The sequence below is a fragment of the Cetorhinus maximus genome, chromosome 3, assembly GCF_964194155.1.
Source record: "Cetorhinus maximus chromosome 3, sCetMax3.hap1.1, whole genome shotgun sequence".
In the NCBI taxonomy this organism is placed as follows: Eukaryota; Metazoa; Chordata; class Chondrichthyes; order Lamniformes; family Cetorhinidae; genus Cetorhinus; species Cetorhinus maximus.
Genome location: NC_135881.1, coordinates 153047962 through 153073066, shown reverse-complemented (window position 1 = coordinate 153073066; position 25105 = coordinate 153047962). Strand labels below are relative to the sequence as shown.

General features: G+C 44.2%; 1 protein-coding gene across 2 annotated transcripts in view; it reads right to left on the bottom strand.

Moving 5' to 3' along the window:
• LOC144678970 (lysophosphatidylcholine acyltransferase 1) overlaps positions 1-25105 on the bottom strand; it is a 207426-nt gene that overhangs the window by 137203 nt on the left and 45118 nt on the right. The window contains exons 1-2 of one of the 2 annotated variants that reach the window (XM_078539112.1): positions 13347-13442; positions 10544-10672 (exon numbers count right to left, since the gene is read on the bottom strand). In XM_078539112.1, the coding sequence (XP_078395238.1) occupies positions 10544-10596 (53 nt within the window). In that variant the 5' untranslated portion in view covers positions 10597-10672; positions 13347-13442. Of the gene's footprint in view, positions 1-10543; positions 10673-13346; positions 13490-25105 lie in introns of those variants that run through there. The other variant, XM_078539111.1, reaches the window with a different exon arrangement.

The following is a 25105-nucleotide window of genomic DNA, read 5'->3' as shown; positions in this document are numbered from 1 at the left end:
TTAGGTGTATGTACACCCACAGTGCTGTTAGGGAGGGAGTTCAGGATTTTGACCCAGTGACAGTGAAGGAATGGCAATATATTTCCAAGTCAGGATGGAGAGTGACTTGGAGGGGAACTTCCAGGTGGTGGTGTTCCCCTCTACCTGCTGCGATAGTCCTTCTAAATGGTAGTGGTCATAGGTTTGGAAGGTGCTGTCGAAGGAGTCTTGGTGAATTTCTGCAGTGCAGAATGTTAGTGATATCTTGATCTGATATCTGGACCCTGAAGTCTCTTTGGGCTTCCACAGTTTCTAGCTTTTGGCCATTTGGTAAGTACCTGTTCTATCCTTTTGAGGTCCAAAGTGATGATCTCATATTTGTCTATGCTGAAATTTGCCAGTTTTTCTCCATTCAATCTAGAAAAATATCTTTGAAATTTTATGCTTCTATCCACATTGCTGCCTATCTTTGTATTATTGGAAAATTTATATATGTGGCTTTCTGTCCCATTGTCTAAGTTGTTAATAAATATGGTGAATTATTGAAGCCCCAATACAGATTGTTGTGGGGCACCACTGATCACACCCTACCAATTACAGTACCTGTCCATTACTCCTGTCTCCTGCTGCAGATAATTTCCTAGAGAGGTCAATAATTTGCCTTCAATTCCACGAGCTTCAACTTTAGCTAACAGTCTTTTAAGAGGGGCTTTATCAAATACTTCCTGAAGTACACGAATAGAATACATAGACATTCCCTTGTCCACTACTTTAGTCACCTCTTCAAAACATTCAGGTGTCAGGTATGATCTACCTTTATAAATCTATGCTGCTTTTAAGGTGTTCAGTCATCCTAACATTAAATACGGGCTCTAGCATTATAATTACCTGGTTTGTCTCTGTCACCTGTCATAAATAGTGGAGTGACATGCACAATTTTTCAATTTAAAGGAGATTCTCAAATCAAGAGAACATCAGAAGATTATAGTTAGAGCATCTGCATAGTTCCGACCAACTACTTTTAAATAACACAATGGACTGAATTTTGGAAGGACTATGGAAGCAGGTCAGCACAGAATTTCCCGCCGTCAGCCGGCATGACTGCCAGCATCATTCCATCTCAGGGCAAGCAGCAGGTAGCTATTAAGTTTATTAGTGGGTCTATTCATGAAGGCCACCACCCGATGCCAAATGGAATCTTCCAGTCGGTAGTCAGCCCCAACCCTCCCCCCGACCCAGAATTGAATCCTGGCTGGCCTTCCAGTGGCAGACTAGTGCAGCACTTTTTTTAATCCACCCCACTCTCAGACAAACACTCCACAACATCAACAAATTAAGAAATTGTCACAGCTGCGACCACAGGCCCACTATGGAGGGGTTAGCCCTCCACAGTGAAGGCCTGGTTACTTGGCCCTCTTACTGTTTCTAAAATTTTTCAGAGGGCACCTTTACCTTGAGATGTCCATCTCCTTCACCTATCTACATCAATAGCACCCATCTCTGAAAGTGGGGTGCAACATCGGGGTCCCGACCCCAGAACAAAAATTTAACCCTAAGTACGTATTTCACCTCCTCTCCTCTCTCAAAAATTAGATTCCTTCACAAGTTAAATCCTCAAATTGTACAACACTGCACTATTCCGCTCCCATTAAACTGATGGCACAAGGGCTAGGGGACACAGATTAATGTTTTGGGTAAGAGGTGCTGGGGGAATGTGAGGAAGAACGTTTCACAGTGGGTGGAATTGGCCCACATTTGCACAAAGTGCGGTAGCGGGCAGAAAAAGGGATGTTTTACCTGCCGGCCGCCATGACAGGTTCTCGCACTGTTATCGTTCCATTCCTGGCGTGCCCCACCTCACTAATAATGCATTCCCGGGAAACATGCCGAAACACTGGTGGGGCAGGCCATCACCTCAGGCCTTCAGTAATCCAGGCGCCATATTTAAAGGGTGCCCCCGAACAGAGCTATCACTCTCAAATGGATCGGACACTGCTGCAAAGTCAAGGCTGCCAAAGGGAGGAAACATGCTGCCCCCAAATTTAGCAACGTCTCCCTCGGGCGCTTACTGGATGCAGTGGCGGCTCGCCGTGAAGTCCTCTACCCCTGGTCTGGGCGAAGACCAGCAAGCAAGGTCACCAACCCAGTATGGGAGTGGTGGCAGCAGTGGTCAGCACCAACGCCCTGCAAGAGGACAGCCACCCAGTGTCGAAACAGGATGAATGATCTACTCCGTTCTGCCAGGATAAGTCACTCTTCTTCATCACTCAACTCTCACTCACACAAACCCACCACACCCAGTCACTCTCTCACATACACCTTAATTTGCCCTATGGATCATGTCCTTATTGCATCCATGGCACCACTCACCACCCACACATGCCAGGCATCCTCATCTGGGCTGGCAGACATCTTGTATACACTCTCAGACATTCACCGTGGCAATATAAAGATCTATGGAGTGTCCTCACTGCATGTCATCATCCTGCTGGAACTTTGTGACTTAGAAGGCCTCCGCTGCATCTCCATGACACAAGCCTCAGCACAGAGTATGTGCGCTGCATCAGCCATACCATGGTCAAATGTTCACAGATGCAAGATGAGGATGTCAGGACTGGTCTCACCGCATTTTGTCATCATCCACAAATGAATCTTGCTGTGGGGACCTCGCGAGCACACCCGCCTCGCCAGTCAGATGGCCTTATCACCAGCATCCTCACCTTCAAGGACCTTATCGTTGTCATCCCCTTCGACATCCTCCTCATCAGAAGATACGTGCAGCTTCTCCACCTCCTCCTCAGCCAGGTACTCCCATCATTGCAGCGCCAGGTTGTGCTCTGTTCAGCAAGCGACGATGATGTACGACACCCTCGGAGGGCTGTACTGCAGTGCTCCACCAGACCTGCCAAGGCACCAGAATCTAAATTTTCAAGATGCCTATCATTTGGTCCAAAGTTCAGGTCATGGCATGAGCCTCATTATACTGTCACACTGCTGCAGTTTGAGGCCGCTGCACTTGCTTCATCAGCCACATCTTCTGTGGGTAGCCTGCAGCTTCTCTGGATCCTGGAAGATGTCAGGGATCTGAGACCTGCTAAGGATGCAGGAGTCGTGGACGCTCCCTGGGAATCGTGCGCAGACTTGAAGGATTTGTTTGTGGTGATCGCACACCAGCTGAACATTCAGCAAGTGGAAGCCCTTGCAGTTGATATAGTTGATTGCCTGTTGCCACGGAGATCTAAGCGCCACGTGAGTGCAGTCGTTGGTACCCTGCACCTGTGGAAAACCAGAGATCTGCGCAAATCCCAGCGCTCTTGCTTCCTGATACCAGGCGAAATGCAAAGTTCTGTGCCTTCGCAAAGATGGCATCTGTGACCTCATCGGTACACTTGCGCACGGAGTCTTGCGAGACCCCACAAAGATCACCTGTGGGGCCCAGGAAGGAGCCACTGGCGTAAAAATTGAGCGCCATGGTCTCTATCACAGCCACTGGAAGTGGATGTTCTCCATGTCGCCAAATCCTGCAGAAGGTGGCATATGTGACCGACTAGTTTCCTAGACACGCACAGCCTTCGGCGACACTGGTTCTTGGTAATCTGCAGGAATGACAGGTGCCATCTATAAACCCTGGGTCTAGCGAGCCATTAGTGACGTCTAGTGACGTCTCTCATTGGATCTTCAGCTGCATGTGCAGCAGTCCCTGCCGCCCTTTTATCTTGAGGGTGGTGCTCCTCCTGTTGGCGAGCCAGGCGCCTCCGTCGCTCTCTTCTTCTCTAGTCTCTGTAAGCCATGAGGCACACCGCTAAATCACCAAGATCCATGATCCTGATGTTCTGCTCCTGCAGGATCAAAGAGACAGACGCATGGGTTAGCATATGTATCCTAAGAGCCTCTCAGTTAAGTCTTGAAGGCCCCATCATACATGGAGAAAGCTGGCCACCACATAGATGGCCAGCGTGTAGTGCACTCATTGGCTGCCGAAAACCCTACCCACCTCTGCCCCACACTCCACTTGACCGATTGGCAGCAGCTTTGACCATTGGACTGCATGCTGCACTCTGCGCTCAGGCATTCTCCGAACCTGCACTGCAGGGCTGCACTGTTAGCTTGGACCATAATGGATACTGGTCCAAACCTTAATAAAGACATCGCAAAGGGCTGTGAGCGCCTCCACCAGTGACTGCGCCACGGCCACCTTTCACAAGGGGATTGTACAACTTGCCCAGTCGGCCAATTGCTCTGCTGCCCCTGAAAATGCACATTAATTTGCAGTCTGCGCCCAAGGGGTGAAAAGTTCTGGAGCATTTGGTGGCACTTTCATGATTTTGCACTGCTTGAGTGGGCAGAAAAGCTGCAGAGGCCCGACTCTAAAAGTGTCAATGGAGCTGCTGCCGCATGGTTTCAGCTGCAGAAAAACGCTCACTTTTGACAAGCTTTTCCAAGTACGTGGCCGTTTCGCTCACCCCCAACCCCGCACCTCCCCCCAGCATGTGCTTGAGCATTTCCTTCAGTCTGTTCTGCCTTGCCCACCATCCCCCAGCCTGGCCTGACCCACACTGAAAGCCAGCTGGGAGAAAGCAACTTGCCTGTGACCCCTGCTGAATGCGCAGCACCTCTTCCTTGATGTCCTAGGCGGGCGATGTTCGCGAGCACTCCGCAAGGTTGTGTGCACTCACCACAGGTTTCCACTCGAAGTTCAGGACGCCAGGTGTACGCCTTTTAAAGACGGTCGTAAAACACGCCATTCTGAAGTTACGCCGATGTGGCGGTAAATTTGATATGAGATGATGATTCCAGTGAGCAGAGCTTATAATTAGATGCAAATGTATGAAAAGGAGGTTCCCAGTGTGTGGCAGTGAGAAACGTGGCCCACCACTGATGGGTGGAGCGGATGATCGCAAACTGGTTTCATGATTTCTGGCCTTCTCGCCATGATGCCTGGTGCCAACGGGGCCATAAAATTCCTGTCAGTGACTGGTAAAGGTTTATAATTTGCTGCCCATGAAGTTGGTGGAAGCAGAGACCATTAATGATTTCAAAAGGATGCTGGGTGGACACTTGAAGAAAATAAACTTGCCAGGGTTACAGGGATAAAGCAGGGGAATTTGAATGATGGTTTGCTCTACATGGACCCGATGGGCCGAACAGCCCCCTTCTGCACACCAATGGTGTAACTGTCAATGACTGTTAAACCCCCCATTTAATTTCCAAAAGCTGTGTTCAGAAGTCTACCATTGCAACAGCAGCCATACTCACCGTTGTCAATTCTTTCATTAAAGCCAAAGATGTGTTTGTTTCAGAAGAAAATAATTATGACAGCAGGATCAAAGTGCCAGGGATCTGCAATATGCTGCAAAGAACTCCACAAATGATCTTTACCAGATAATTCCAAAGTGATGAAGCTACAAGGCTCTATACAACTGCAGCAAGACATCTTTATACCTGTACTAAAATCCTCTTGCAATAAAGGCCAACATACCATTTGCCTTCCTAACTGCTTGCTACACCTGCATGTTAGCTTTCAGTGACTCAACACTTCCCAATCTCTCGCCATTTAGGAAATACTTTGCTTTTATGTTTTTCCTACCAAAGTTGATAACTTTACATTTTTTCACACTACATTCCATCTGCCATGTTCTTGCCCATTACTTAGCCTGTCTAAATCTTCTTGAAGCCTCTTTGCATCCTCCTCACAATTCACCTTCCCACCTAGTTTTGTGTCATCAGAAAACTTGGAAATAGTACATTTGGGCGTTTTTTTTCCACTCGGTCCCCACATCCAAACCATTGATATAGATTGTGAACAGCTGAGGCACAAGGACTGACCTTTGCAGTACCCGATGAATCACAGCCTGCCAACACGAGAACGACCAGTTATTCCTATTCTGTTTTCTGTCCGTTAACCAATTGTCAATCCATGCCAGTATAATACTCCCAAACCTATGGTCTCTAATTTTGTTTACTAACCTTATTGAAAGCCTTCAGAAAATTCAAGTACACCACATTCATTGGTTCCTCCTTGTCTATTCTGCTAATATCCCCAAAAAACTCCCAACAGATTTTTCAAACATGATTTCCCCTTCATAAATCCATGTCAACTCTGCCCAATCCTACGATTATTTTCCAAGTGTTAATTGACACATCCTTTATAACAGATTCTAGCATTTTCCTTACTACTGATGTCAGGTAATAGGTCTGTAGTTCCCAGGTTTCTCTCTCCTTTCTTAAATAGTGGGGTTACATTTGCTACCTTCCAATCTGCAGGAACCATTCCAGATTCTGTAGAATTTTGAAATATGACCACCACTATCTCTACAGCCACCTCTATAAACCCACTGAGATGGAGATCATCAAGTCCAGGGGATTTATCAACTTTCAGTCCCATTAATTTTTCCCAGTACTTTTTTTCTTAACAAATACTAATTTATTTCAGTTCCTCATTCTTGCTAGCCCTTGGTTCTCTAGTATTTCTGGGAGGTTTCTTGTATCTTCCTCCATGAAGGTAGACATATAGGATTTGTTTAGTTTCTCTGCCATTTCTTTATTCCCCATTATAAATTCTCCTGTCTCTGCCTGTAATGGGCCCACATTTTGCTAATCTTTTCCTTTTTACATAACTATGGATGCTTTTACACTCCGTTTTTATGCTTCTCGCTAGTTTACTCTCATATTCTATTTCCCCTTTATCAGTTTCTTTGCTGAATTCTAAAATGCTCTCTTTCAACATCTACCTTGTCAAGGCTGTTCAGGATCTTGTATACTTCAATTAGATCACCCCTCACTCTTCTAAACTCCAATGGAAACAAGCCGAGCCTGTCCAACCTTTCCTCATAAGACAACCCACTCATTCCAGGTATCAATCCAGTAAACCTCCTTTGAACCGCCTCCAATGCATTTACATCCTTCCTTAAATAAAGAGACCAAAACTGCACACAGTATTCAAGGTGTGGTCTCATCAATGCCCTGTATAACTGAAGCATAGCATCCTTGCTTTTATGTTCAATCCCTGCTGTAACTCCATACTAACTTTCTGTGACTCATGTACTAGAACACCTAGATCTCTCTGCACCTCAGAATTACGCAGCCGTTCTCCACTTACGTAATACTTATTGCTCTTCCTGCCAAAGTGAACAACTTCACATTTTCCCCACATTAAACTCCCATTTGCCAGATCTTTGCTTATCAATAGACTCAACCTATCTATATCCATCTGCAGCTTCCTCACGTCCTCTTCAGAATATACTTTCCTACCTATCTTTGTGTCATCTGCAAACTTGGCTACCATGTCTTCACTCTCCTCATCTAAGTCACTGATGTAAATTGTAAAAATTTGAGGCCCCAGTACAGATCCCGTGGGACTCCATTCATCACATCCTGCCAATCAGTAAAAGACCCATTTATGCATATGCTCTGCTTTCTGTCAGCCAGCCAATCTTCTATCCATGCTAATATGTTATCCCCTACACAATGCACGTCTATTTTCCGTAATAATCCTTAATGATCGATTGTAATAACTTCCCCATGACAGGCATCAAGCTAACTGGCCTATAGTTTCCTGTTTTCTGCCTGCCTCCCTTCTTGAATAAGAGGGATTATATTTGCCACTTTCCAATCTGATGGAACCTTTGCAGAATCCAGCGAATTTTGGAAAATTAACACCAGTGCATCGACTATCTCATTAGTCACCTCTTTTAAGGTCCTATGATGTAACCCATCGGGACCCGGAGACTCGCCAGCCCACAGGTCCATCAATTTGTTCAGTACCATTTCCCTAGTGATTTCAATTTCACCAAGTTCCTTCCTCCTATTCATGTCCTGATTTGCAGCTATTACTGGAATGTTTTTTGTATCCTCTATAGTGAACACAGAAGCAAAATATTTGTTCATTTCTTTTGCCATTTCCTTATTATCCACCAATAACTCCCCACTGTCAATCTCTAGAGGACCAACACTCACTTTACTTATTCTTTTTCTGTTTAAGTACCTGTAAAAACTCTTGTTATCCATTTTTACATTTCCAGCTAGCTTCCTCTCATACAATCTTTCTTCTTCAGGAGGGTTTTTCTTCCTCAGGAGTGCTTTTCTGGTGCGGACTCCTCTTTCTACCTCATCATTTGGCTGTGGGTACCTTGGAGCTGGTATGGTGCTGGAAACAGTAAGTTATGGAAAACTGGGTGAAGTATTCATTTGCAAATTGTGGACTGTTATCTGACACTATCTGGTCCGGGATGTCATGACTTGCGAGCATCTCCTAAAATGCTCTCACCAATGTCTCTGTGGTTGTCATGTATAATTTCTTCACCTCAATCCATCGGGAGAAGTAGTCCACCACAATGAGGCAGGATCTGCCATTGAAGACTAATAAATTGATACTCAACCACTCCCACAGCCTGGTTGAGAGCTGTGTGGGGATAAAGGACTCCCTCTGGTCCTGCTTGTGTAGCGCGCACACAGCAGTTTGCTAACATGTCCTCAACTGCACTTGAAACACCTGGTCACCAAACTGCAGATTGGGCACATACCCTGCATTTGGTAATACCCTGGTGTCTTTTTTGGAGGATCTCCGGCCAAAGTGAGGCAGGAATGACCAGCCGCACGTTGTATACCAGCAGAGCAGCGATGGCGGGAAAGTGCTTCTGCAGTTCAACCCAAGTCTTCATGGTACTACACTCGGTCTCTGCTGTGACCACCCATCTTGACAGTAATGGCGGATGCGGGCACAGTCCTCATCTCGCACTTGTTCCTGGTGTATTTGCTGGGGTTTTCCTGTGGTAGCCGGCAGGTGTCTCCTCACCAACTGGGAGTATGATTTGAACTCCTCAATCAGGTGAACATCATGAAGATCCACTGTGGTCCTGGAAAAAGTGTTTGTTTTCTTTCCCCCAAACGTATACCATCACCTATGTGAACCTAGAAAACCATTTTGTATGCATTCCAGGGATTTGTCCTCCATAGCATTAGTGCTAATTTGGTTTACCCAGTCTATACATAGATTGAATCCCTCATATTACTGTTTTACCCTTGTTACATGCATCTCAGATTTCCTGGTTTATATCACGCCCTATATTACTGCTACTGTTTGGTGGCCTATAAATAATTCTCACCAATGTTTGCTGCGGCTTGCTGGATCCAAGATCCTCTCTCACCAATGGTACACTCATCCTTTATTAATAACAACACGCCTCCTCCTTTTCCTTTTTGCCTATCCTTCTTAAATGAATACCCTTGAAAATTTAGTTCCTAGCCTTGGTCACCCTGCAGCCATGTCTCTGTAATGGCAATCAGATCATACCATTTAACTTCTACTTATTTCATCAATTCATCTACCTTGCTGTGAATGCTGTGTTCCTTTAGAGTGCCTTTAATTTTGTCTTTTTAACAATTTTCGTATTTTGACCCTATTTGATGCTGGCCTTTGTTTCAACTGACTTCCAATTTTGCCTATTACTTTTCTTCCCATCATTACCAGCTTTGTGCCTCATCTATCCGAATTCCTTCTGGTTCCCACCACCCCCCCGCCAAGCTAGTTCAACCCACCCCTACAGCAATAGCAAATTTCCCTGCAAGGATATTGGCCCCAATCATGCTAAGGTGCAAACTGCCCTCGTTGTGTAGGTCCCACCTACCCTAGATCAAGTCCCAATGCCTCACAAATCTAAAGCACTCTCTCTTGCACCATCTCTCCAGCCATATGTTTATTTGCTCTACCTTCCTATTTCTGTAATCACTAGCACATGACAGTGGGAGTAATCCTGAGATTACTGCCTTTCAAGTCCTGCTTTTTAATCTCTTTCCTAGCTCCTTAAAATGTGCTTACAGGACCTCATCCCTTTTTCTACCTATGTCGTTAGTGGGCCAATACCTCTGGTTGTTCACCCTTCCCCATAAGAATGTCCTCGGCTGTTTAGTTACACCCTGGCACCAGGGAGACAATACACCATCCTGGAGTCAGGTCTACAGCTGCAGGAGGACCGGTCTAGTCTCCTACCACTATTGTTCTTCAACTCTTCTTCCTCCCATGCTGTGCAGCTCAGCCACCCATACTGCCACAGATTTGGCTCGAGTTACACTCCTCTGTGGAAACATTGCCCTCATCAGTATCCAAAACGGAAAACCAGTTAGTGAGCAAAATGGACTCGGGGGACTCCTGCACTACCTGCCTGGCCCTCCAAGACTGTCTGGCGGTCACCCATTCTCTCTGCCTGCACTTTTAACCTACGCTGTGACCACCTCCCTAACTGTGGTATCCACCTAGTCCTCAGCCTGTGGATGTGTTGCTTTAGTCCTGAAACCCGGAGCACAAGTTTCTGCAGCTGGTGACACTTCCTGCACGTGGTTGTGAACGCCACAGGAAGCGTCCATGACTTCCCACATGTTGCAGGAGGACATTCATGTGGCAAAGCTGCCCTTCCATGCTTTTACTTTGCTTCCCTTTGGCTTGAGGGCTGCATTTTAAAACAAAATACAGTTACACCAAAAGGCATGGAGACAAAAACTGGCTTGATGCTTATTGCCTCAAACCATAAGTAATTAGTCAACTCATCTTTTAAGAAAGGGTACCAACCTGAAATTCTGTTTCCCTCCATAGATGTTGCCAGACCAGAGTACTTCTAGCATTATCTGTTTTTATTTCAGATTTCCAGCACCCACAGTATTTTGCTTTAGTATTCAACTTAGAAATATTTTCTGAATGCTGTAGATGAATTACAACCTTTAATTCACTTCTAGATTCTGTTATTTAATATACACAACTTTTAAATGCTAATTTTACTATAATGTGCTCAACCACTGTGTTTAATGATTCCATATAGTTATGAAATTCTCTCAATTGAGTATTTTCCAATGGAGCAAAATCAAGTCTCTCTCTAGTTTTGTAAGCTCAATAACTTCCTGGCAACGTACAATTTTTGTAACTCATATAATGACAAAAATATAACTGAGGACAATTCTGAAAGATGATACTTTATAGATTGTAAATATACAATACAGAGTTCAATAAAACATTTCAGATTGAAGAGATAGTATGCAACTTCGAAAAAAGTGAGGGCAGTGTTGATTTTAAAGCTTCACAGTATTCCACCTCCATGTCTGTATTTGTGCCAATTTTCATTCTTTTGCCAAATGGAAGTCATGAGCAATAAATAAAAATCAAATTGAGTCAGATTTTATAATATTTCAATCACAGCCCTAAATTTTGCATTTTGACACGTTTGACACCACAACAAAAATGTATGAATTATAGTTTTATTTTTAAAAAGTATGTCGTGAAATTGGAAACTTTCAGCCATAATTGCCCATCATTAATTTGAATACAGGTATATGCATACATAAAAGGTACTTGGTTTTTTCACTTCAACTGCAAAATCAAGGCATGAGCTTACAACTGCAAAGCAAAAACAATTGATTAAATTGCTTAAAAAGTGCAGGATCCCACTTTCATGCAACTAAAATTCCCTATTGTCTCTGCATAAATTGCCCCAAAAAACTCAATTTAAACTCAAATTTTTTTTGTAAATGAGCCATGTCATCATTGAGGGGAAAGTGTAAGGGCTGGCAGAGAGGGAAGAAGTGTTTAGCTATGCTGCTTCCAGCCATGGAGTAGGGCAAGCTTGACGAACTAGCTTGTCTATTCCTTTACAACACAAAAATCTGGTACGTTGTCATTGAGTCGTTTGGGGATTTCTTTGGTTTAATTGAATAGAACAGTCAGAATGACTGGAATAAGCTCCAAGAGGTTGTAAGAAATCAAGTCTTGAAGTTGAAATTACTGATAATGTTAAAAAATTTCTTTCTCAAAAACACAAGGTTTATCCAGAGCCTTTTTTGGAACCAAATAGTGAGCATCAGGCAGGCAGATGGACAATCTGACATATTTCAAGTGAAGAGGGGAGTGTGACATGGCTATGTACTGTGACCAAAATTATTCAATCTTTACATAGAAGAAATATTCAGAGAATTAGATGCATTTCCAGGAATAAAAACAAACTTGCTGATGACGCAGCACTACTTCCAGAATCAGAAGATACAAAATATCATAGATCAATTACAATCTAAAAGTTTAGTATACAGATAAAGCATGAATATGAAAAAGACAAAAACAGTTAGAAGGAATACATTTGAAAAAACTAAGTGAAGATTGAAGTGGACACTGTCACACTGGAATGTCTATTTAGGACAAATGATGACAGATGCAATGCCAAGATTAGAAGGACAGAGGTCACCAAAAGTAATTATGTGAAGGTGAAGGATGTTTTAACAACAAAAAAACTCAAGCTTGCAATATGGAAAAAAACTCATGAGGTGCTACAATCTATCCACTTTCCCGTGTGCCTCAGAAACCTGGACAATAAATAAAGATCTGTGGAAGAAAGAAGCCTTTGAAATGTGAATGCTAAGACGCATGCCAAAATTCGATATACAGACCATAAGACCAATGAAGAGATGCTCGAAATTGCAAGAACAAAAAGAATTCTAAAAAGTGACATCCAGAAAAGAAAACATCAATGTTTTAACCCTTTGATCAGAGCTGAAAAGCTAGAGATCTCTTCTAGATGGCAAAGTGGAGAGCAGCAGAAAGAGACCAAGGTGTAGTTGAATGACAGACATCACAGAGTGGTTGCTAAAGAACTAAAGTGGATGTGTGAGGATGATGCAAGATAGATGAGCATGACAGTAGATCTCCTGGTAGGAGTAGCTAGCTACAAGTAACAACAGAGTACAATCATCTTTTTTCTTCTATTTTTCTTACTTTATAAATCCCCAAATGATTAAGACCATATTGCAAAATTTAATGTTTCTCACAGCAAATGGAGTAGATACAAATTAATAAACAGAGGAGGCATATTGGTTCAAGCAGCCACACTGAAGTTCTTGCATTGTATAATGAGAAAATTGAAGAACATAGCCTGAAACAAGCTGGTCCTCTGCCTAAGCATGCTGTTACTATGCTTAAAACGTTCTTTGGATAGCAAAGGAAAGCCCTATAAAAAGGTAGGAAAAGAAAGTATATAGCCTTCATATATACCCCAAATCATATAGTACTGCTGAAAACCATGGATAATTAATTAAACTAACACATCTCGTGGCAATAGTAAATCTGGAATTCCATGAATTAGATCTAGTAAAGAAATTGAAATGAGAAGATAAATATAACAGAACTGCAAATGTATACAAAAATTGCAACAAAACACAAGCATCCTCCTCTTAACCATCTTTCGCGAAATAATTGTTTTGCTGACTTCAGCATTTTTTTAACGATTCCTTATTTGAATGTGGTGGCCCACATAATTAACTTAGCTTTTTTTCTACACACAAGAACTGGTCAACAAGGTATCACCAATCAGTTGTATAATAGGAAAATAACTTACTTCCGCCACAAATTCATTGGTTTTTCAGGTTCTTTTTCAATACGGCCCCATGCAGCAAGGAATGCAAATGGCCAAGCCAGCAACATCATAAAAGCAGCTAGCAGAAGACGAATCGGGAACAGAGTCATGGTCATGATCGCTATCTGCAAAATTAAAAATACAGAATGTTGGAATGCAAAACAGAGCAATTTTCTCATCCAAGGCAATCATAGGTACGTTGCATTAATATTTTCAATTCAATGTAATAATTAGATGTTTAAAAGTTCTAAGAAGTTTTGTTCACAACATAAGTTTGAGATAAGCCCTTCATCTGAAATGCACACAATTTTCGCTGCTGGTCCCAGAGCTTGAACCACTCACAGGAGGTATTATAGCAATATAAACACTCAACTGACCATATGCCAGCAGCTCTAATTTGCAAAATTTCATGAACTGCTATGGAAGGAAGAGTAGTTTTTCCAAACTGACCATTCCACTAAAAGTCTTATAGTGGGGCATTTGCATTAAGGAGAAAGATAAGTAGAATTTGCATTGTAGAATTATTACATGCAAGCCCAGAACAATGGAGGATCATTTTTCTTGCAATAGAGCACCCAAAGAACAGAGAAGAAAAACCATCATTGTAATGCACAAAGTAGCTATTGTAATATAAACAAAAATCACAGAAATTGCTAAACTTGCAACTGAGTATAAAGACTTGAAAGTGTTGGCACTGGGTTATTCACAACAGTTCAAGAAAAAAACATTTTATTCCACAATAATGCATAGAATGACATTTATTTATATAGTACTTCATGTCTCAAATAGTTCACAGGTCGTCATGAAATAAATTCCTTTATTGTATGCTAATATTCAATCATTATTATATTGTTTACAGCAAATGCACAGTATTATAGTGAAGGGCCACTTAGCTTGTTTTGGGTGATAAATGCAAACAAAATTGTGAGCAGCCTGGATGGGACAGGCCTATTTACTTTAGCAGAGAGGTCAGTGACTAGGAGGCATAGATTAAGTGATTGGTGGAAGGATTAGAGGGGAGGTGAGGAAAAATGTTTTTGCCCAGAGGGCTGTGGGAGTCTGGAACTCTGCCTGAAAGGGCAGCAGAGGCAGAAACCCTCAACTCATTTAAAAGATGTACGGATATGCACCTCAGGGCTACAGACCAAAATGCTGGAAAGTGGGATTAGGCTGAGTTTTTCAGTTCGTGCAAACATGATGGGCTCTTTCTATGACACAAACTTTCTATGATTCTAACAGCAAATGTTAGGAATCAAAGAAATAATAATCAAAAGAAATATTCAGCAGGTCAGTTATCTTCTGTGGGGAGAACAGACAAGTTAATGTTTCAGATATAACCTGTCAGGTTGGTTTTTGGGATTATAACAACATGCTGGCAGAACAGTCTGCATTGTCAAATGACTGGTCTTTGCAGGATGCTAATTTTACTCCATTTTGCCAGCTTTTCGTGTTCCCATTTCAGACCTCAGCTTGTAAATATTACATATCTTCATTTATGTTAGAGTTCTTCTAATTGTCTTATGTTAATTTCACTTTAGCAGTTTAGCCATTGCCTGTTCTTCTTTCAAGCATTTTACAAGATATTCCACTTGCCCTTTCCTTTGCCCATTTGTTTTGTAACGCTGTACTCTATAAAATTTTCCAGATGTTTGAAAATTTACACCAGAAATGTCAACTTGTTTGTTTTCTCAACAAATGCTGACTGAGCTGCCAAATCTTTGCAGCATTTTCAGACTTTCTGGTGGGATTGGTCGAGGGAGCAATGCTGGCCATGACAACGAGAGAAATTTACCCCTCAAAGTGGGCAATAAGTTTTTACCACCTATCACTATATATATGATACAGGGTTGAGTTTGGAGGTATGGAGGGTCTGTCCCAATAACACACAAACTTCCAGTTAACTGAAATGCCGAGTCTCATTGTGTCCATCTTTCACCCTTTGCGAGTATTACAAGCAAAGGGGCTGCAGTGGTTTCTTAGCTCAACTATCAAAACATCAAATTATTGTGCATCAGACAAGAAGAGGCAAAATATTCATTGCATCCTACCAAAAAAAATGAACTTATGAACATCTTGTCTTGACTGACTTCAATACTGCCAGAAAAAACTACAGTTGTCGTCCCTCCACTCACAGAAACAATAATAGAGGGAAAGACGCTAAGCAATAGTCAGATTAGAAAAGCAGAAAACAGAAGTGACAAGATATGGCTGATACAGGCCCAAAAAGAATGCCAATATACCCAAGTACAAAACACCACCACTTCCCACCCAATTCTCCCAAGTATAGTCAAAAGTCCCTAAATGACATTCCTGAACATTTCTCGGAATTTTGCATGTGTGTTAGTCTTCTCCAGCGGTACTCACTACTTTTCAGCAACATCACGTAGTGCTGGAACAGGCAATAGGTAAACTCCAACATTTTGCACATAACCCACGAATGGAAGGTTACTCTAGCCTGGGTTGCTCCTATATCGTGGGTCTCCTGATGTCATTCTGGCAACAGCCACTGTCTTCCTGATGATACTGATGAACAAAAGAGCTGTTGGCCTCTGTTTGGCTTGGTAGATGGGATTTCCACCCCTGGGGTCCTCGATCCTGGGGAAGGCCCGCCAATGACCATTTTAGTGCCTGTAAGGTGATTACCAATGGACCTTCCCATAGGAGGCGAAGCAGTTCTCTTACTAACTCCCCAGCTGGCAGGTGAGACCCCCGGTGCTTCCATAAAATCCTCCCCTTAGTTTTTTTTCTTTTCCACACACTAATTTACACTAGGCCCTAAAATACTGGACAAAAATTTCAATTACTGCATCAAGTTTACACGAACTACTACAAGTATTGGAGGAAAATAACTCCTTTTCCATCTATCCCACATTCCCAACTTTTGAACTCTGCACCGGCCACTTTCCAGCCACAAAAAGCCCATCTCAGACTTCAAGGCATTCATCCAAAAATGTTTCCCAAAGCTAAATGTGAATCTTGAGCTGTAGAAGTGAAGCCAAAATCAGTTTTCACTCCTTTCCAGTAATCTTTTTGGCAGCTCTACAGCTTTGCTCTCAGCAGAGGCTGCTGATGGAGTTTCTGGAGGTTATCTTTAGCATTCACCTATAACTTGAGGCACATGGTTGACATCAGGGGGACATGTTTGGTTAGCCAGTTTGGCTCCATTGGCTGAAAATTGCCCTTCCAGGGTAATCTGAGGTAGACTGGGCACTTTTCAGGGCTGAAAGTGGATGGCCTTAGGCCCGTTCATGTATTTGCAGAAAGGCAAGGTATCTCAAAAAATGAGGAACAGGTGAGGCTAGCTGTTAAACTCTGCTACTTTGCAGTAGCAACACAAGTGATAGTCGCCACTAACAGGACACTGCAGTCAAGCAAAAGAAACGTTCTGCCTATCACACAAATGTGTAAGGTGGTATATGAATTTCAGTGCCAGTGTGATGCTATGATCTGCCAGTCTTTGGGATGTATCAAATAGCATGTCCCTTCCGCTGCTCGCAAAGGGCAAGATACAGACTGTGCCCAACTAGCCCATGCTTGCAAAACTCAGAGGTGTCCAACGTTAGATGCGATTCTGCGATTGGACAACATTTGCAAAATAATTCTGTGTGTTAAGAATTACGCTGACAACCAATTTAAGTTTATCATTCAAGCTTGCAGTGTGGTGCGTTTGCATGTACTGGAAGCTACATATATTAATACACATGGCCCTGTCCTTTGCAGGCAGGAAGAACGTGTACACACATTGTGCTTGTTTCAGTTCAACAAAATATGTGACAGCCACTTGCTGGTTCGTTCTTCAGGGCAATGCCTTGACCAGAGCAAACTGCCTGGTTTAAATTTCAAACAATGCTTGGCAGTTAACTGTCAGTCACCATCAACCTGTGCATTCTCCATGGTAACGCCGCTACCAATCAGCATTCTCTTCTCATACAGTATAAACAGTTGTTCCCCATACATTTGGTATTCTTGCGAATTGTCCTGATGAATTCAAAACAAAAAGCTTCGACAAAAGAAATCTTTTTTTCAGCAATACTGAAGATCTGTACTAACAAATGACTATTTGAAGGAAGATGGTACAACTGGGTTGAAGAAATAAAAATACATACCTCAGTATATTAAAAAATGTAGCATGCTCCTCTCTCACCATCACGTATGCTCTTTTTCTCTCCTCTTTTTCACTGTTTGTCTCTCTCTCTCCTTTCCCACTCTATCTTTCTCTTCGTCTCCACAGTCTGGACCCCTTTCTGACAGTTTGCAGGGGCCAAGGCCCTGTCCCGCAGGGCACTGCATATAGAAGCCGAGGGCAGCGACCAAGCCATGGGTCCCCGAAAGAGTTAGAGTGGGGTGTGTCCCCATCCTAGATTACACTCAGTCCGACAGCTTCCTGTCCCTGCCCTGCGCTCCTGGGATCTCAGGCCCCGCTCTCTCCTCACAGCCTAGGCCTCTGGTGACTGCAACAGCAGCTTCGCCATCAGTGTATGGCAGCAGATTGCCCAGAGTTCAGCACGAGGGTGGTGGGGCTAGAGTGCATAGAATCAGAAAAAAAGGTCCTAAAGTGTAAATTATAGCGAAATGACTTAAAGTGACTTATAGTGAGGTCTTCCTGTAGTTTGTGCAATACTTAGTATAATCTCAAGTATGTAAGTTAGGATTACAAAACAAATTACAGCAGCTGATCAATACAAATCATGCCTCGTCTGTTACAAGGATTTCACTTCTTCATTTGAGTGCTGTTATTTTTCACTAAAAGTATCGTGTAATAATCCTTTTGGAACAAACCAAGCTTTAAGGGCTGCTAAAGAATTTCATTGAAGTGCCATAACCATATACTTGCACAAAATGTAAAATGCAAATAATAGACGGACACAAATGAGCTCTAAACTCCTCAAACTGAAAATGAATCAGTGCATGACAACAGAAAGGCTTGTTATTATGTACAAGCCTGATGAAACCAACAGCACTTACAGAATGCAGATGCTGCTGAAAAGCAACTTGCTCCCAAGTTAGTGCTGAAGCCTTTAGGAATTTTCTTTAGCCACAATAATCTACTTTAAAATCTACTGGGGACAGTCAAAATAATGAAGGTAAGAACCCATGGGATCCAAGGCAATTTGGCAAATTGGATCCAGAATTGGCTGAGTGGCAGGAAGCAGAGAGTGATGGTCGAGGGGTTTTTTGTGACTGGATGCCTGTGTCCAGTGGGGTTCCACAGGGATCAGTGTTGGGTCCCTTGCTGTTTGTGATACATATAAACGATTTAGACTTGAATGTAGGAGGGTTGATGAGTAACTTCGTGGATGACACGAAAATTGGTGGGGTGGTAAATAGTGAGGATAGCCTTAGGTTACAGGAGGATATAGATGGGCTGGTCAGATGGGCTGATCAGTGGCAAATGGAATTTAATCCAGATAGGTATAACGAGGTGCACTTGGGCAGGACAAACAAGACACGGGAATACACGATGAATGGTATGACCCTGGGAAGTACCGAGGATCAGAGGGACCTTGGTGTGCATGTCCACCGGTCCCTTAAGGTAGCGGGACAGGTAGATAAGGTGGTTAAGCAGGCATATGGGATACTTGCCTTTATTAGCCGAGGCATAGAATATAAGAGCAGGGAGGTTATGCTGGAACTGTATAAAACACTGGTTAGGCCACAGCTAGAGTATTGCGTGCAGTTCTGGAATCTGCATTATAGGAAGGATGTGATTGCACTAAAGAGGGGGTGCAGAGGAGTTTTAGCAGGATGTTGCCTGGGCTGGAGAGTTTTAGTTATGAGGAGAGATTGGATAGACTGGGGTTATTTTCCATGGAGCAGAGGAGATTGAGGGGGAACATGATTGAGGTGTATAAAATTATGAGGGGCATAGATAGGGTAGGCAGGAAGGAACTTTTCCCCTTGGTGGAGGGATCAATAACCAGGGGGCATAGATTTAAGGTAAGGGGCAGGAGGTTCAGAGGGGATGTGAGGAAGAATCTTTTCACCCAGAGGGTGATGGGAATCTGGAACTTACTGCCTGAAAGGGTGGTAGAGGCAGAAACCCTCATAACACTTGAGAAGCGTTTGGATGTGTACTTGCGATGCCATGGCATACAAGGTTATGGGCCTAGTGCTGGAAAATGGAATTAGAATAGTTAGGTACTTGTTTGATCGGCGCAGACTCGTTGGACTGAAGGGCCTTTTTCTGTGCTATAGACCTCTATGACTCTATGAAAAAGACAAACTTTCTAAAATACTAGTATTGTGCATACAGTGCAAAATCCAAAACCAATGGCCTGTATTTTCTGGTCAGCAGTTAAGATGTGGTCAGCTAGCTGCTGGCTGCACAATGAAGAATTACTTGGCTTGTTGGCTGCAGCGAGAACTTCCTCTTCTTGCTACAGCAGGGCCTAGTGTCCGGAAAGACAGCAGTCGTCTAGCGCAGCACATTTTTGGTGAAGCCACATTACAAGCTGAAGATATGCTTCTTGAGGTTGGTCATCAACTCAACAGCAGGTGAGTTATTTATGATTTTAAATATTTTAAAACAGTTATGGTATGTTTTAAAACAGTTATAATAGCTTTAAAAGTATTTAAAAGTTTATAACAGACTTTAAAAGTTTATAAATTTTTAAATACTGAGACAGAGGGAGAAATGGAGAGAGACTGAAAGAGCGAGACAGATGCAGAGGAAGACAGAAAGGGAGACACAGAGGGAGAGGGAACGGAGAGGGAGAGGGAGAGAGAGGAGAGCGAGAGAGAATGGAGAGGGAGAGCGAGAGAGAATGGAGAGGGAGAGCGAGAGAGAATGGAGAGGGAGAGCGAGAGAGAATGGAGAGAGGGAGCGAGAGAGAATGGAGAGAGGGAGCGAGAGAGAATGGAGAGAGGGAGCGAGAGAGAATGGAGAGAGGGAGCGAGAGAGAATGGAGAGAGGGAGCGAGAGAGAATGGAGAGAGGGAGCGAGAGGGAATGGAGAGAGGGAGCGAGAGGGAATGGAGAGAGGGAGCGAGAGGGAATGGAGAGAGGGAGCGAGAGGGAATGGAGAGAGGGAGCGAGAGGGAATGGAGAGAGGGAGCGAGAGGGAATGGAGAGAGGGAGCGAGAGGGAATGGAGAGAGGGAGCGAGAGGGAATGGAGAGAGGGAGCGAGAGGGAATGGAGAGAGGGAGCGAGAGGGAATGGAGAGAGGGAGCGAGAGGGAATGGAGAGAGGGAGCGAGAGGGAATGGAGAGAGGGAGCGAGAGGGAATGGAGAGAGGGAGCGAGAGGGAATGGAGAGAGGGAGCGAGAGGGAATGGAGAGAGGGAGCGAGAGGGAATGGAGAGAGGGAGCGAGAGGGAATGGAGAGAGGGAGCGAGAGGGAATGGAGAGAGGGAGCGAGAGGGAATGGAGAGAGGGAGCGAGAGGGAATGGAGAGAGGGAGCGAGAGGGAATGGAGAGAGGGAGCGAGAGGGAATGGAGAGAGGGAGCGAGAGGGAATGGAGAGAGGGAGCGAGAGGGAATGGAGAGAGGGAGCGAGAGGGGGCAGGGAGCGAGAGGGGGCAGGGAGCGAGAGGGGGCAGGGAGCGAGAGGGGGCAGGGAGCGAGAGGGGGCAGGGAGCGAGAGGGGGCAGGGAGCGAGAGGGGGCAGGGAGCGAGAGGGGGCAGGGAGCGAGAGGGGGCAGGGAGCGAGAGGGGGCAGGGAGCGAGAGGGGGCAGGGAGCGAGAGGGGGCAGGGAGCGAGAGGGGGCAGGGAGCGAGAGGGGGCAGGGAGCGAGAGGGGGCAGGGAGCGAGAGGGGGCAGGGAGCGAGAGGGGGCAGGGAGCGAGAGGGGGCAGGGAGCGAGAGGGGGCAGGGAGCGAGAGGGGGCAGGGAGCGAGAGGGGGCAGGGAGCGAGAGGGGGCAGGGAGCGAGAGGGGGCAGGGAGCGAGAGGGGGCAGGGAGCGAGAGGGGGCAGGGAGCGAGAGGGGGCAGGGAGCGAGAGGGGGCAGGGAGCGAGAGGGGGCAGGGAGCGAGAGGGGGCAGGGAGCGAGAGGGGGCAGGGAGCGAGAGGGGGCAGGGAGCGAGAGGGGGCAGGGAGCAAGAGGGGGGAGCATGTGGAGGGAATGAGAGAGAGAGAAAAGAGAGACAGGCAGAGAGAGCACCTGAGTACATTCTGCTCCTCTCATCTCCCCCTGCCCCCACCGCTCTTCAATCCTGCCAAGTTTAGAAGCAGCACTTAATATAAAACCAATGGAAGGGAAAAAACACAAAACCGCCTAGAAATAAACTGCCAATCCCCAGCTACTGGCTCACAGTGGGAATGAGTCAATGCAGTTCAGTTTCTGTGACCTGCTCTTGAAACCGCTTCCTTGTTTGTATTGCAATAGATCAGAAGGTACTTTTCTGAGAATTGCATAAGAGCGTTTGGTTTACAGATTGCATGATGAATTTATTACTGCATAAAACAAAATATTATATTGCTTTCATAATCTAATAGTGCAGAATCCCCAGAGCAGGCACTGTACATGCTAATATCAGTTTAAGAAAATCATCATGCAAATCATTGGAATTGGTGGGCTATCAGCCCAAATTACAGGTCACATGTGCAATCACTGAACATTTGGTGCCATTGTGGCCTCAATGGCACTGAACACCTCAGCCTTCCCTGCTATTGGGAAAGGAAAACCTGGGATTAATATTTCAAACAGAACTAAAAACTGCAAAGGAAGTGTTTTTTAAAAAAAATCAGATGGAATCATAACCAATGATCCAGGCATCCTATTAGGCTGTGGCTAAGGCAATCTCAGTCCAGGCAAATCTGCTAAATCCTCCTCATGAACATCCAGTAGCTAGTTTCCACAGTGGGAGAGCGGCCCCGCAGACCAGTGTAAAGAACATATACTTTTTATTTCCAGTGGACTGTGGATTAAAATTACAATGGCTGCAGTTTGAAGGACATATCTACTAGAACAGTGTGAGGGATTAGATACACACACACACACACACACAAGACAGAGTGTGCCATGAAAGACAAGATGGTGTCAAGGAGGAGTCCGGTCTAACGGGGAACTGCCTGGCAACAACATTTTAATTGGCTCCTAACTGGGTGAACAGGGTTTGTGTGAGAGCAGTACAGCAGGAGAAAAGCTCCAAGCCTGAAAAGAGAAAAGACCTAAAACCTCTTTCTCCTGTGTAAGATTTCAATAATTCTACAATAATAGCTAGCTGTTTTTTTCCTCATATCTCTATAACCTGCTCTCTCTCTCTCTCTCTCTGAAAAACTCGTTAAGAGGAAAAGCAGAAAATCACTGTTTGAGACATTCGGCAGGATTTTCTGCACCCGCCTGCCGCCGCTATCTTCCGGTCCCGCTGCAAGTCAATGGGCTTCTGGCTGAGGCACTGCCTCGCCCGTGGCAGGTCCCGCCCGCGAAGGGGCCGGAAAATCCCAGCCATTGAAAAGCAAGTACTCAAATAGTGAACTAAAGACAAAGTGCTGGGAAGGACACCTCATGTCATCAATAAAGAACTGAAAGAAACTTGGAAGACATCGATCAAAATCAACCCATTGAATCCTGTACTCCGGAATTGGTGCTATTGAACTGTTTTATCCCACCCTTAAAATCTATGTTTTGTGTGTCGTATGTATCGTGTCTGTATAGGAATTTAAAAGGGGTAGAGTTAGAAATTAGCAGTTCATATTTCTTTCTTTTGCCACCGGTTAAAGACAATTTGTTCAATAAACAGTTATTTACTTATTAAGTTTATAAACCTGGTGTTCGTATTTTGTTAACCTAAATTAAACAATTAGGTTGGTTTGATCAAACTTTTCACAGCTCGGGGAGCAGTAGGGCTTGATATTGCAGCGCGCTATGCCCACTGAGTTGTGACACTAGTTAAGCAATCAGCTAACATCTGAGAGTCCTGCATCACCAGCCCTCAGGCATCTGGGGGAGGGAGCACAGGGGAAAAGGAAGGCGACTTGCATTTATATATCATCTTTCATAAGCAGACATCCAAAGCACTTAACAGCCAATGAAGTACTTTTTGAAATGTAGTCACTGTTCTAATGTAGTAGCACTCTCGTCTCGGTGTCAGAAACATTGTGGGTTCAAGACCCAACCCAAAGACTGAGCACATAAAACAGATTGACACTCCAGCGCAATAGAGAGAGCAGTGTACTATCAGGGGTGCCATCTTTGGATGAGATGTCTAACTGATGCCTTATTTGGCCGTTCGGGTGGACATAAAAGATTCCATGACATTACTTGAAGAGGAGCAAGACAGCTGTGTTCCGGCCAACAGGCCTTAAACAAATATCACTGAAAAATGGATTATCTGCTCATTATCTCTTTGCTGTTTCTGGAATGTTGCCTGGTGTAAATTGGCTTCCATATTTCCTAGATTACAACAGTGACAACACTTTAAGAGCGATTCATTTGCTATAGGCTCTTTGGATCATTCTGAAGTCACGAAAAGGTTTTGTATAAATTAATAAGTGTTTTCTTTCCGGGTATGTCCTATCCTACTGACAAGTGGATTTGCAATAGTTCCTAGTCAAGAGTGAGGTGGAGGTCGGAGTGGCCTGATGAGTCATCAGGGAATACAGACCCCATGAAGTTTCACAGCTTCAAATTAAGCAAAGTCATAGTGGTCTCCTGCTGATCACCACATACTACTGTATAACTGACGAAAAGCTACTCCCTCGTGAACATCGGTGGGTGGAAGCTCCAAAAGTAGCATGAATACACTTTGGGTGGAGGACTCTTTTGCCCATTAATGCTGGGTCGGTAATTACAGAGTTGGCAAAGCCTTGAAAGACAGAGCTGCCAGATTTTGCCTGCATTAGCGGCAAGGTAACCATGAGGGAATAACCTGTGTGATCTCATCCTCATCAACTTACTTGTTATAAAAATGGTCTCTCTACTGTAAAATTGGTACAAGTGACCACTGTATAGTCCTCGTGAAGACAAGATCTCATCTCCACTGTGTGGAAATGCTCCAGCATGTAATGTTATGCTAGACCTTGCAAAGTGGGACTGATGAAAGAGATGTAGCAAAAATTGGAGATCCAAGAGATGCAGTAGGCCATCAAGAGCAGCAGAGTAGCGTAACATCACGACCAGAACCTTATTGCCCAGTACATCCATCATGCCTCCATTGCTGCCAAGCAACAAGATTCAATGCATAGTGTAGCTGGGCATGTCAGGGACAGTATCAGGCATATTTTAGAATGAGATATGAAGCTTCTACATAGTGACATGTGTACACTGAATGTCAAAAAAAAAATCCCACAGTCAATGGATCAGAGCAAAGCTCCATTGCCTTTCTGCAACCAGGCATGTTAGATAAAGAGAAGGTTTCATTAACATTCTCACCCTCAACCATGATGTGGCCCAACATATGAATGCAAGAGACATGGCTGAAATGTTTCCAAACCTTTTCAGCCAAATATGAAGAGTGAATTATCCTATTTTGCCTTCTTCTGAGGTCGCCACCATCATAGATACCATCATCCAGCCAATTCAGTTCATTCTTATGCAACATTACTAAGCATCTAATGCACCGGACACAACAATTATTCACCAAGGGAAGGGATGCATTTGACGCTACGTATCAATGCTTAGAAAAATATTCCAGAGAAAACTAACAAAACAGTCTGCCTAAATATTAGTAAGGGGTGGAAATCAAAATAAAACACAACTTGGCAATTAAAGTGCCCATAATATAGTAATGCATCCCAAAGCTCTTCAAAGTTGGGCGCAAATGGAGGAAGGCTTCAAGAAGAATTGGAAAATGCACTCAAA